Source organism: Fusarium subglutinans (assembly GCF_013396075.1).
Source record: "Fusarium subglutinans strain NRRL 66333 chromosome Unknown NRRL66333_c0000112, whole genome shotgun sequence".
In the NCBI taxonomy this organism is placed as follows: Eukaryota; Fungi; Ascomycota; class Sordariomycetes; order Hypocreales; family Nectriaceae; genus Fusarium; species Fusarium subglutinans.
This window is the reverse complement of record NW_023502175.1, coordinates 134,000-147,153: the sequence shown is the minus strand read 5'-3', so window position 1 is coordinate 147,153 and position 13,154 is coordinate 134,000. Positions and strand designations below refer to the sequence as shown.

Here is a 13,154-nt window from a genome sequence, read left to right as displayed (position 1 = left end):
ACTTTTGGTAGGTATTGATGGCAAATAAAGTCGCGCCTCTTACAGTGATATAAAAGACTTGAGAATGTCTTCTTGCAAGCTCATGGGATAATGGAAAATAAGACAAACTACAAGGCGTGAGAATGCAATGGATAGATAGTATTAATCGACCGTAGTCTATCTCAAAACTCTAATCCGTGCCTGGAAAGTGTAACAAGAGTTCTGAGCTTCCAATTATAATATATTATTATAATTATAGAAAGTTAACTAGAAGTGCAATTCGTTTCCGAGTAAATGTGATTATCTTGGGTATGACCATTCTTCTCATATCCTACAGTTTAGCTGGGCTATTAGATTCGTTTAGTCAATATGCACGGACATCACACTGTGGAAGCTTAAGAACAATCGAGGGCGTCGAGACCTGTATGATTTGACCATTAGCTTTGATACTCTCAAAAGACATCTTGTCAAATTAACATGATTGTAATGGGTGTCCGTCATAGGGTGGTGATGTGTGTGTCATCAGGAGATTCAGGGTTAAAAAGCTCTTGAACAATTTATATAATCATCCGGGAATGTAAAAAGAAAAAAGAATGTTTGATGTTTGTCTGACTAACCTTTTTTGGGTATCGCACCCAATCCGCAGAGCTGCATTAGTCGGTTTAGTAAAAGCTTTCACTCGCATGTTGAGTCCCAAAACTTGGTTCGTAACCGTCGCGGCGGATTCAATTGTCCAGCAGACGATCTATGTGCCCCTTTTTTAAGATACATAAGTCGTAAACCCAACCAAAGTCCTGGAAGGCAGTCGTACATCCGGTTGATGTGACTACATTTAGTCACTGCAGATTTGTTAGTTGTACGCACAAGGTATTGGAAGAGGTTCACATACAAAAGACCGCCGAAGCCCTCCTCGTCTTCGTCCTCCTCCTCGGATTCATCCTTCTTCTCAGCCACAGCAGGGGCATCAGCGCTACCAGAAGCGGCAGCGGCAGGAGCAGCGGAAGCATAAGCATCGGGGTTGGCAATGCGGTCCTTGAGCTCCTCGATCTCGGGCCACGTAATCTCGGTAGAGATTGCGACAGCAAGAACCTTCTTGTAGCTGTTGACCACTGAGTGGAGAACAGAAGGCAGGGTCGGGTAGTTGAGAGCCAGAGAGATTGTAGCGATAGTAGTGATGGCCTGAGACAAGGTCTTCAGGAGCTGCTCCTCACCGACGTCGAGAACGCTGGGGGGGAAAGACTGGCCCTGGTCGTAGACCTGGGAGATACCCATACCGTAGGTGAACGGAGAGATGTTGAGCATGTTCAACAGGGTGGCCTCGGAGGGACCGACCTTGGAGCCGGCCTCAACGAGCTTAAGATCAGTGGTGATTTCAATGGTACCACGGGCAATCTTGGTGGGGACACCGAGGGCCTGGAAGAAAGAGGTCTTTCCAGGCTCCATACCAGTGTTTCCAGCAGGAACCCAGACATCGGCAGGGGCGAGAGCACCAGCACGAGCAGGAGCAGCGACCTTGTTGGCAAGGATGATGTCACGGACCTCCTTAAGGTCGTCGTTGGTGAAGACGAAACCAACGTTGCCCTTGACATGAGGGAGGAGACGCTCGTACTCGGGGGAGTCGGGGATGAAGGTCTTCAAGGCTCGGCGAACCTGGAAACATTATTAGCAACCGGTGGATGTCTTCTTCCTCGAAAAAAGGGACGCACCATGGTGTTCTTGCCCATGAGGACAACACCCTTGCTTCGGAGAGCCTGTCGGATCTCGTGCATCTGCTGGGAGCTGACATTGTCAACCTCGACGATGAAGATGGAGGTGTAGGCCTCGAGCAAGCCCTTGAGCTTGTCGAAATAGTTGGCCTTGTTCTCAGACTTGCCCCCCATATCTTCTTATTTTTCTGAAGGCAGGAGTATTTAAGGGCAAGGGGTATCGTAAAATGGAAATTGGAGGTTGATGAAGATGTTGATGAGTACAAAAACTCTTTTGGCAGTTTCGGAAAATGTTATGTGCCCATTCGCTTAGGGCATGGAGACGCTAGTCTGCTCTAGGTAAGGTGGCTTAGGTGGGGTACTAATCATACCTAGGTACATCCTCGATGTATCTTTCTATTACGTCCATGAAAGTGGAACTTAGAAGAGTCTGATTTGAGCTGTCACCAAGCAGTTGCTCCAGTATCAAATTTCATCAATTTGATAATCAATCTTCAATCAACTCACGGGGGCTCAGACGTCATGAAATTTCCCTTCAACGTCGTTCACGTCAGTGGAAATGTCCTCTTTGCTGCTCGAGGAGGCAAGATTCATTCTTTTAGCCTTGAGGATGGATCTCACTTGTCGTCGTGGAAACATCCAGATGTTGACAAAGTAGACGCAGCAGTTAAGGCTATTTCAGGTGACATATTAACTGAGAAACCCGTGACAAAGACCCATACCGCCGAGGAAGAAGATGGCATTGGTCCCCCAGCTAAGAGACAAAGAACTGAAGAGCCAAAGGATGAGACAACTCCAACCAAGCCAGAGGTCCAAGAGGATACTCAAATCTCCGAGGAAACGAAAAGCGAGGGCAAAAAGAAGGGTGGGAAAAAGAGCAAGAACAGACAAAATCAGCAACGAGCAAAGAATCACAACATCTCACGCGTACCTGATAGCCCAGTCGTTACGCATCTGACAAGTACTCCTGACAACTCACATATCTTGGCTATCACTGGACACGACAAGGCCATTTGGGTCTTCGAGAATGATGAGGAGGGCTCCCTCAACCAAATCAGCAAACGGTAAGCTCGTATAGATGAGAAAAAAAACTCCTCAGCCCGTATACTAATTCTAGGCCAGAACTCTTCCTAAACGCCCTAGTGATGTCGTTATCGCACCAGACTCCCAGATCATTGTCGCTGATAAATTTGGAGATGTTTACTCTCTACCTCTCCTCTACGATCCTACTCTCCGGACTGCTTCGACCCCTGCCCCCGCCAAACCAGCTTATAAACCATCTGCCAATACTACAACCGTTCACTCAAAGCGCAACCTGCGAGCTCTTCAAGAGCAGCAAAGACAGATGGAGCTGTCTACACGGACCAAAAACGACAGCAATTCCAAAGCCGAAGGTCCAGACTTTGAGATCACTCTATTGCTTGGCCATGTTTCGATGCTTACTGCACTTGTGATCGGTGAGAGTGAGGGTCGGCGATACATTCTTACTGCCGATCGCGATGAACATATTCGGATTTCAAGACACTTTCCTCAGTCATATGTCATCGAGGGTTTCTGCTTCGGTCACACAGAGTTCATCAGCTCCATGGTCATTCCAGCCTCGCGTGGTGATGTACTGGTGTCGGGTGGTGGTGACGAGGACTTGTTCGTCTGGGATTGGAAATCAAACAAGCTCCTCTCCAAAATCAGCATCTTGTCTTTAGCTCAAAAGATATTGCCTGAGATTACAAAGGTAGCTGTGTCTGGGCTTTACAGCCTGGTATATCCACACGATGGCTCGGATCTTGTCTATATTCTCGCCATATGTCAGGAGTAAGTGTATTTATCCATTGATGCCCCATAACGTAACTCACGTTGAGTAGTATTTCTGCCATCTTTTCATGGCAACTCACCAAAAATCACGCCCTTAATCACCCAGCTATTATCCAGCTTCCCGGCAAGCCCCTCAGCCTCTCTATCAAGCCCGCCAACGGTAATGAAGCACCCAAGATCGTCGCTGCTCTGGACCCCAGCGGTTCTACGCCAGCAAGAGGCCTGGCTATCTACTCACTTACCATGACTGATGAAAAGCTCGCCACAAGCACAATAGCTTCGGTGGATGACGATGATGTTGAAAGCACTGAACTTGATGTCGATGAGAAAATCGTGAGGGGTCTTTTGTATAACACCGAACCTCTAAGAAAACAAGCCACGGAACGGGAAGAAGAAAGGGGTGAGGAACAGATGCCCGAAGACCAAGTCATGGAAGAGGCTGGCCGTGGTGAGGAGCAATAGGGATGTACAAAGAGTAATAGAAAAGAAATCGATTTTGCAGGACCACAATGGACAAAGGTCATTTTGGTAGATTTTGCCAACCAATATTAGAATAACAAACAAATCATCATGTTCATGGTCTACGTCTGCTACTACCAAATTCATTTGAATCATCTATGTCCTCAAAACGCCAGCCAAGCCTGATCGAAAGCCCCTCCACCTTCACTAACCCCTCAAACACGATCGTTCGAAGTTCAACTCAAGTGCCCACTCAACTGCACCATATCCCCAGTACCACACTGGCTCACAATGCCTGGTAGATCATATCCTCTGCTAATTTTGGTATCATTGAACGATCAAGCGACGTCGTCGACAACGACTGACGTCCACCCTCAGCTGCACTGTCTCTGACCAAGACTGTGGATGTGCGAAATGCCCTATTCGCACATACAGCTGATGCAGTTATGGCACTCGCCGCGTGTGTTTATTGCGCCGCTCTCTTTCGACCAGCTTACTGCGAGGCGCACTGCACACGCTCACCGCCGGGATGACCATCCTCGTCGTCTTCGTCCATCATACCATCGGAGTTGCCAAATACTCTGTTCTGGGTTGTGTTGTCCAGATCCTCGAGACTGGCGGGTTCGGACATGGCGTCGCCGGGAGGTGCGTTCTGCGTGGCGGGCGGGAGAACCTTGCGGAGGGTCTCAAAAACTTCGGGATCATCGGTCCAGTTCTTCTCGGGGAACTTCACGTTGAACTTGATGTACATGTTGCCGAAGTCGTGATGCCTGGGAGAGGGCATACCTTGGCCGCGAACCATCTTGACGGCGTCTAAAACAGTTAGCTTTCTTTCCTTGAGCTCATCACAGTGAAAACATACCTTGAGAAATAGCCTCGCCAGGAAGAATATCAATGGCAAGCCATCGATCGTCGAGATGCTCGATGTAGATTGTGCCACCAGCCAGAGCTGTGACAAGCTCAATGTCGCAGTTGTAGAGAAGGTCGTCATCTCGGCGAGTGAAGCGGGCATGGGGCTTCTGCTCAATCTCGAAAACGACGTCGCCGGCCTGGACACCGGGCGCTTGATCACCCTCACCTCGGAACTCAACCTTGGTGCCGCTGCGGACGCCCTTGTCGACGTGAACGTGGAGGACCTTGCGGTCGACGGTGGTCTTCTTTCCATTGCACTGCTTGCAGCGATCCTTCTCCTTGATGATCTCACCCTCTCCGTTGCAGTCAGGGCAGACAGTCTGGAAGCGCTGGATCATGGGGCCCATTTGGCGCATCATTGTCTTCATGCCATGGCCGTCACAGCCAGTGCATCGCTTGACGGCACCCTCCTTGCCACCGAGACCCTCACACTTGGGGCAGATAATCGACCGTTGGAGAGCGAGCTTCGAGATCTTACCTCGGTAGATATCTTCCAAGGTAACCTTGTGGGTGTGGTGAATGGTACGGGCCTTGGGGGGGCCACGGTTCATACCACCACCACCGAACATGCCGCCCATGCCACCGAAACCACCACCGCCGAAGAACTGAGCAAAAAGGTCCTCGGCGGCCATTCCACCACCGCCGGCACCTCCCTCGAGGCCGGCCTCACCATACTGGTCGTAGATCTGTCGCTTCTGGGAGTCGGAGAGAATTTCATAGGCGTGAGAGATTTCCTTGAACTTCTCTTCGGCATCGGGGTTGTGTGCGTTCTTGTCTGTGTGGCATTAGACATGTTCAACTGACCAAGAGGGTCTTGGGATACATACCAGGGTGGTACTTGAGGGCTCCGACCTTGTAAGCCTTCTTCAGTTCCTGCTCAGTAGCAGTAGGGGCAACCTGTGATCTGGTTTAGCAGTTGTTCGAGGTTTTTTCGGGGATCGATAGAACATACGCCCAAGGTATCGTAATACTTGGTTTCCTTGACCATTGTGTCGGTCGCTCGAGTTGTGTTTTGTTATCCCAAGGTCCAAGATAACAGGGGAGGCGAGGACTATTGTTGTATATTAGTAAGGCTCGGACAAAGCAAACAAAGACGCAGATTTTCACGCGCGCAACAGCAATATGATGTGCAAAGAAGATGAACTATGACAACATCGTATACCGAGGATCTGGCGCAGGGAGAAGACAGTGTTTTTATATGCGTACCTTGTTCGCCAAAGGGTGTATATATCTCGAGTCTCCCGACGGCGGGGCTGCGCTGCGGCAAGTTTGAACGGGTTTTGGTCTCTAAAATTCGATTCGAATAATAAGTGGAGGGGAGAAAGAGGCGATCGATAAGAGCGCTGGAATTCGCAAATGGCAAAACGGAGGGGAGTTTATCCCACAGAGAAGAAGAGAGAAAAGTGTCTCAAACAAAAAATGTCAGAGTCGAATGTCGAGTTCAAATCGAGTCGAGATTAGGCGCTGAGACTTGAATTTGGATTGAGCGGACGGGTTTTGAGATGGAAGAAGGGGAGGCTGCAGCACAGGCGCGCCTCATGGAATTGTGTGGAAGAATGTAGATTCTGTGGCGGTGCTGATAATGCATGACCTGCGTCTTAGTGCGTCGTAGTAGGTAGTAGTAACCACAACCACACTGGGCGGGCGGGCTACGGAGTAGGTAGAGATAGGGGTCAGGTCTCGGCTGAAGGTTATGACGCGCCAAAAGGACGGGAAACCTGTCGAAAGCCAAAATAAATTTACATTTTCGTTTTTCTGTGTCTTTCCGTACCTTCTTCTGGAGTGCATTCGGATCTTCCAGGGGCTTCCACACACTCCAAAGCTCATCCCAGGGTCACACTGCTGCATCCGATACCAGTAAATACAATACCTGCTTACACCCGTAACACCGAACAAACAATGGACCTACGTACCTCCTCCATGCACGCCCCCATGCCTTAACAGGTCTCATACAAGGCTGTCCAGGCTGTGAAGGTACCTCACTAACAGCCCTCCCTGCGAGGCGCCCCTAGAACCCCTCCAAAATGCCCCTAGGGCCCTTCCTGCAGTGGCCAAAAGTTCTTCGATTTTTTTCTCTCCAGCCGCAGGGTCCGATTTAGGACCCCACAACCCGACCCCGATGCTCCTGTTCGGGCATGCAGCGTGTTGCACTGATTCGCTCACTCTTCGCCTCCTCAAAAACGCCTGCCCGGCATCCCCTGTCACCGCGGAAGCTAGAATACCTGGCTCGGAGGGCGTATGGCAGTTTATGGTTTGACCGTTATATTCTCTACATCGTTCGAAAAGATGTGTCTATAAATGGTCACCATGGACGTGAAGTCGCGTGCTTTGTCCAGATCTGGCCTGGAAACTTCCACCACCCTCTCTAACGAACTGGGGTACTCCAGGTACATATTGTTTGTTAAACAAACCCTGTGTCCTACCTCCCTGACCACGCAGAATTGAATAATGAGATTACACAGAACATTGACATGTGAGATAATCGCCAGGCTTCTCTCGGACGATGAAACAACCCATGTTATTCCACGAGGTTCCAGTTTCGTCTTTCAAGCAACGTCAGTTTTGACACACTATCTCTCTGTTGTACGATAGACTTTTCTGATCTGATGAAAGATCAGGGGTATACAATGTGACTCTCCGGGCAAGGAGGAGAAAACCTCGGACCCAGAAGCCAGATAACACGAAATAATAGAAACCTTGGTCTGAGACCCACTCTAAGCCTACCCTAAACTTACCTTACGTCTTATGATCTAGGACATCTTGGAAGTTGCTTTACCTTCCCTAGGGGAGTAAAGAAAACTCAGGGCCCTAATCCTAAATAATAAAAAGACTTAGGGTAAGTTGGTATGAGTTTAGAGTATCTTTTACTTAGTTTAGGATACCCTTTACTAAGTTTATTTTAACATCCTGTATTAAGATTAGATATTTTTTTGTTCCCTGCGACTTCTCCAGAATACCTTGGAATAAGAGCCTCATGGAACCCTTTGCAGGATATAATAGAATCAGTAAAGTAATCAATACAATTGGTCCATAAACCACTACTGCTTTAAGTATAAAAGTGGCACCGCTTAACTCATAACTTCAACCTTGTTCACGGACTGAAGCGTTAGTTTCTATAATTTTGAACGACAAGAAGCCAATATTGAACGGAAAACCCCATGTGCCCCCAATAAGCGCAAAAGTGATTAAAAACGAAGAAGAAAAACCCTCAACTTCCTTGGCGCCGCAGTTGTCATCATCCTTCTTATCTGCTGCGTCAGTTCCACATCTGCTTACCCTAATCTCACCTCATTACCATCCAATGCAGTATCATGGGTGAGACCACAAAGATACAGAAGGGCAAGGTGTCAGCCAAACGTAATAGCGAGGCACGCCGTGAACAGAACCGTCTTGCTAGCCGAAACTATCGTATGTAGTCTTCCTGATCTCAAGTTGCACGTCATATCGGCGGACTTGACCATACTAACGCCATCAACCTTGGTATCACAGGCGAAAAGCGGAAGCAGAAACTGGCCCTTCTAAATGAGCTTCTAGACCCCAGTAGCCTTCCTAGTATCACCGGTAATGGTCATATAGATGATGTTCCTGGTCCCAGTGGTTCGAGTGACACCAGCGCTCCTCTAGCACCTTTGAATAACAACCTCATACCATTGGATCTCAACAGATTCGATGGCACTGGAACTTATTCTGTGCCGCAAACTTGGCAAGATCTTACCCAGGAGTCGGTTCCAACGGTCATTTCTAACCAACTGGCATCGGAATTTCTGCCAGTGCTTGACAAAGGCAACCCTCCCAACCTTGGATCTCATGAGCAATGGGAAGCTGTCATGCCTGGGCTTATACAACAATCCCCAAGGTTTACAGGCCACCCCCCAGCAGACTGCTTAGGCTATTGCGCCATAGAAGAAGCCTTTGAGGATAGTCCAGACTCTAGCCACAGAGGCTCTCAAAGAGCCTCAAGCAATGACGACAGTTCTCTGAAAGACGTCCTGCATGGTGTAGAGAGCCTCAGCATTGAACAAAAACGATCTCTTCTTCGTCACCTACAGCAAGATACCCGGGAGCCAAAATCTCCGTCTTCTTCACAAAAGATGCTACATCAGACTCCTGGTCAACTTCAAGCCATCCGATTTGCCAAGGCATTGTTCAGGACAGCAAATGCGAGACCATCGCTTTTCCCAACGCAATACACAATGGAGCCTGGGATATTTGGTGCAATATTCGCAAACTGCTACTCTCTCGGTATGGGGGGTGTAGACGAGATACTCCACGATGACGGTTGCAGTGTGTTCTCTGTCACGTCGGACGAAGGTCACCATCCATCAACATTGTCCTTTGTGAAGTCAAGATTCTTGGACGTATCATCCGATCTTCAGCCGATCGAGAAGCAGTTAACGTTTGGACATCATCCTTACATTGTGTGTCAGTATGGACGACTTCATGCTCTTGTGTACTAATGCAGCTAGGATGTCATTCCGTTTAAAACCTTCCGCAAGAATCTAATCACCGTTCTCGAGCAAGATCCCAATGCCATTGATGAAGGGGCCTTGTGTCATGACATTCTCTCCGGTGGTTTCACATGCTGGGGAGCTTGGATGAACTCACGTGGCATGGGTGCAGGCGTGCCGTGGGACTCACGCAGTTGGGAGCCCAGTATATGGTTTTTAGTGAAGTATCGTGCTTTAGTAGGTGAGTGGGATGGTGAGATGTGGAAGAGTGTTCGGTGGTGGCATAGTGCTCGAGGGGAGAGATTACAAATATCACAGGAAATAAATATAGGCAGCGACATGTTTCAAAGTACACCGAGGCGATAGATAATACACATCTACTGACGTCACATTAACAACGAATATTGACCTAAAAAGAGTCTGATATACCATGTCATATAGTATTACAGGAGAAGTGCTACAAGACAGGTTACTGATATGAAACGCAAGTAAGAATATGGTATCACGAAGAGTGCCTTACCAGACAAGGACCAAGCATTCATAACCTGACTGCGACCCAAGCTTCGAAAATAAGAACATGAAAAGGGGATACACGCTTGAGGCGATTTTCATCACGCCCCTTACACCAAGCATAGTTTAATGGTCCTTCGCGAGGCTTCAAGAAAAGCCCCACTGATGTTCGTTCCAATGATTCTCCAACATGCTATGCGTTAAGAAAACAAATATTTGAATTTGGCCCTCAAAAGGCATCCTCGAAGGGGCAATCCACGCTGTCATGGCCGTCACGCTCACATAGAGCACACCACTTCTCGGGGTCCATGATGCCACTTTCCTTACCAGCAACGGGGCCTGACTCCATGGGGTTCGGCATGATCTTGACTGCGGGAGAGGGAGGTCCAGCATTCTTGAGCCTGAATGGCGTGAGAGGCGCAGGGGCGTCATCACATGTAGGGGTATGCGGCTTAAGCTCCTCGCGGCTGGCCTTCTTGATGGCCTTGGACTCGCCGTAGGTCTTAGCACCATCAGGGCCGAACATGTTGGTGCAGGTCAAGATATCGTGACCGTTAGTCTCACAGATCTCACACCAGAGGGTGCTAGTCTCTGTGGCATTGGAGTAGTCGTCACTCTCTGGCATTGTGTCGAGGGTGCTGACCCGCTTATGTGTAGCGGTACTGGATCTCTTGAGGTTCTCGACTGGTCGGTTCTCCATTGCCTGGGCCATTACGACGGTGTCTCGGGAGTCTCTGAAAGAAGACCGGTTGGCCGCTGTACCGTTCTGACGGATTGTTTCAAGCTCCTTCTCGAGTTCGTCCTCGCGACTGTTCTTCTTTTCAAGGAGAGATTGGAGCTCAGCAACTTGTCGCTCGAGATTGTCGCGCGCGATCTTATTCGCCACAACATCTTCGGCCATCAATGAACCAGGCCTTGGTGCAGGAGGCTTGGGCTCACCAGGGATAGAGTCTCGGCTGAGGGAATGAATTATGGCTTTGAGGCCTCTAATCTCATCGTCTTTTTGCTCAAGCTCTTTGGAAGATACTGTATGATCACCATTTGCTGGAGGAGCTGACGATGATTTTTCACGTTCGCGACGCAATTCCGTCCTTGTTCGCTCAACCTCCCCTCGCAAGAACTCAACTTCACCTCGAGCTTCTGCTTCACCCCGACGAGCATCCTCTAAACCCTCCTCGAGTTCTTGGACCAGTTCTTCCAGTTGCTTTAGTTGGGTCGCGACAGAATCGACGTCTAGATTACGTGATTCGAGTTCTCGAACATCGGCCATCAGCTCCTCTATCCGTTTCTCGTACACTCGCTCCGTTTCGGTGCTGGCAAGCTCCAGAGTGTCGATAGTGCTCCGGAAGTCAGCTCGATGGGCGTCAAACTCGGCTGTGAGCATGGCTATCTTGTCGTTCTTTTCTCTCAGCAGTTGGCGTAGTTGCGCGGTGTCCTTGTTGTCCCAGCTGTTTCGTTGCACTGTCGGCATGTCTGCTTGCTCCATGAGACCTTGCAGTTCAACTAAACTACTCTCCATGTCGGCTAATGTAGCGGATTGCTCCTTTAGTTGCCGATCACGATCTTCAATCTGTGACCGCAGCCGATCGAGTTCCTCATCATTAACGTTGACGCGCGACGCAGGCCGAATCTTCATGGCGAACGACGAGACTGACCCGGAGCTTCCATTAGTACCGGTTCGCTGGATTCCCAAAGGCGCAGGATCATCATCAAGGCCTGATATCGACCCCAAGGCTGAAGCACTTCGCGGCCCATGACTTGGCTTCCGATCCATTCTCTGGGGTCTCTTGCTCGGATCACCTGATGTACCGCGGACGCTCTGAGCGAAGCGTGACTGCGTTGGGCTCCCATATCGGGTGGGAGTTTTGGCTGGTGTTGTCATAGAGGGTCTTGGGCCAGGTGTCATCTGCATCCGGCGTACAGGAGAGTCGGGCCGGGGAAGGGAAGTTCTTGGTGCTAGCTTTTGCTGAGGACTGGGAGCCCGGGCCCCGGGCCCAACAGAAGCACTGAACTTGGGGAGACCGGGTGTTGGGGAAGTGTAGTTGAGTGAGTTTTGGTTGCCAGCCCGGAGTCCACCCATCGCGCCTGGGGTCATGGGAAAGGGCGGAATCGAATCGCGACGAGGAAGGGCCTTGGCGGCTGGTAAGAAGATACCGGCGCCAGGGATTGTTGTTGTGAAGTATGATATGCTGTTGGCTATTGTCAGTGTCTGAAAACTCATGAAACACTGCGCTGTATTATTCTTACCCGTCCACATCGCCATCATTTTTGCCTCGGCTAGCAAAGTCTTGGTCGAGCTCGACGCCAGCAAAAACTCCCTTCTTACCTTGCACAGGACCAACGAAACGAACAACGCCGTGCATTCCACCAGGGACATCAACAATATCACCAAGTGCAACGTTCACAGCCTGTGAGCGACCGGGCGTCGTAGGAGGCATCATGTTTTGTGAGGAGTCGCTCAGGACAGTATCAACGGCGTAGCTCTCAGAAACATCGGGGATGCTGGCGAGGGAGCCTTGTGTGAGCTGGGCCAGGGAACCTTTGCGCGGTAGAGGCGGCGGCGCGGCGCGCGAATGCGAAGCGTATGCGGACTTGAGGTTAGGGGTTGATGCAGCGCTATTTGGTCTTCGGATAGCGCGTGAGGAGCTCCTGGGACGGAGTTTTGGAGTCGTCGGCCTATGAGGAACCGTAGATGTTGTTGTTGTAGCAGATGGCATCTTGGGAGGCGGCAAGGCCCAGCTGGGGCCCTTATTTCGGTGTCGGGTACTGATTGCGGGCGTGTCTCATTTGTTTACACCCCACGCCGCATCTGGCAAAAAGGGGGGCAACCTTTGTTCTTGGGGAGCAACGAGCTTTTCTTGGCTGTGCTAACAATATTTTTAGTTCCCGCCGCCAGGTACCGTCGGCTTTTAGCTTTGGCTTTCGTTTTAGTGGGAATGAGCACGGGTATTGGATACTTGATCGGCTGGTGGTCTGTTGCTGAAGAGCTGAGGTACTGAAGTTTCCGAGGCGGTCGAGAGATGAAAGGTCTTGTCCAGGAGAAGCGAACCGGAGAAATTGAACGACGGAAGAAATGTGACAGGATGGACGTTGTCGCAGCGGGACAACTAGACCGGAAATTCGAAAAGGGTGAGGTGGTGGGGATCCAACGATATGATGGGAGTAATCAGTCTTGTCTCTGGGAAAAAGAAAGGGACAGTGGTTGAAGACAACGGGAGTCAAGAAGCATGCAGCTATGGGTGGGATGTATGCGTGTATATAAACAATCGACAGTTCGGATATGCAGGAGAAGTCGGCTGTGCTCAGACTCAAAGTGGAGTGAAGCTAT

The 13,154-nt window shown here is 49.8% G+C and overlaps 5 protein-coding genes across 5 annotated transcripts; 2 read left to right on the top strand and 3 right to left on the bottom strand.

The window, feature by feature from the left end:
- Nucleotides 1-811: 811 nt before the first annotated feature.
- On the bottom strand, nt 812-1,859 carry FSUBG_8291 (60S acidic ribosomal P0 protein; the record flags this gene model as incomplete). Its single annotated transcript, XM_036686684.1, has 3 exons — nt 812-818; nt 869-1,629; nt 1,686-1,859. 3 exons carry the CDS (start codon nt 1,857-1,859, stop codon nt 812-814), a joined length of 942 nt encoding a protein of 313 aa, XP_036536246.1.
- A 348-nt stretch (nt 1,860-2,207) lies between these two features.
- FSUBG_8290 (tRNA (guanine-N(7)-)-methyltransferase subunit trm82) lies at nt 2,208-3,959 on the top strand (the record flags this gene model as incomplete). Its single annotated transcript, XM_036686683.1, has 3 exons — nt 2,208-2,749; nt 2,808-3,497; nt 3,548-3,959. The coding sequence occupies 3 exons, from the start codon at nt 2,208-2,210 to the stop codon at nt 3,957-3,959; spliced, it is 1,644 nt and encodes a 547-aa protein (XP_036536245.1).
- Nucleotides 3,960-4,449: 490 nt separating this feature from the next.
- FSUBG_8289 (uncharacterized protein) lies at nt 4,450-5,856 on the bottom strand (the record flags this gene model as incomplete). Its single annotated transcript, XM_036686681.1, has 4 exons — nt 4,450-4,769; nt 4,819-5,643; nt 5,696-5,765; nt 5,821-5,856. The coding sequence occupies 4 exons, from the start codon at nt 5,854-5,856 to the stop codon at nt 4,450-4,452; spliced, it is 1,251 nt and encodes a 416-aa protein (XP_036536244.1).
- Nucleotides 5,857-8,179: 2,323 nt separating this feature from the next.
- Nucleotides 8,180-9,792, top strand: FSUBG_8288 (uncharacterized protein; the record flags this gene model as incomplete). The annotated part of the gene is made up of 4 exons (XM_036686680.1): nt 8,180-8,276; nt 8,358-9,286; nt 9,335-9,557; nt 9,758-9,792. The coding sequence occupies 4 exons, from the start codon at nt 8,180-8,182 to the stop codon at nt 9,790-9,792; spliced, it is 1,284 nt and encodes a 427-aa protein (XP_036536243.1).
- A 263-nt stretch (nt 9,793-10,055) lies between these two features.
- Nucleotides 10,056-12,543, bottom strand: FSUBG_8287 (Noc1p; the record flags this gene model as incomplete). Its single annotated transcript, XM_036686679.1, has 2 exons — nt 10,056-12,015; nt 12,074-12,543. The coding sequence occupies 2 exons, from the start codon at nt 12,541-12,543 to the stop codon at nt 10,056-10,058; spliced, it is 2,430 nt and encodes an 809-aa protein (XP_036536242.1).
- Between the last annotated feature and the right edge of the window lie 611 nt (nt 12,544-13,154).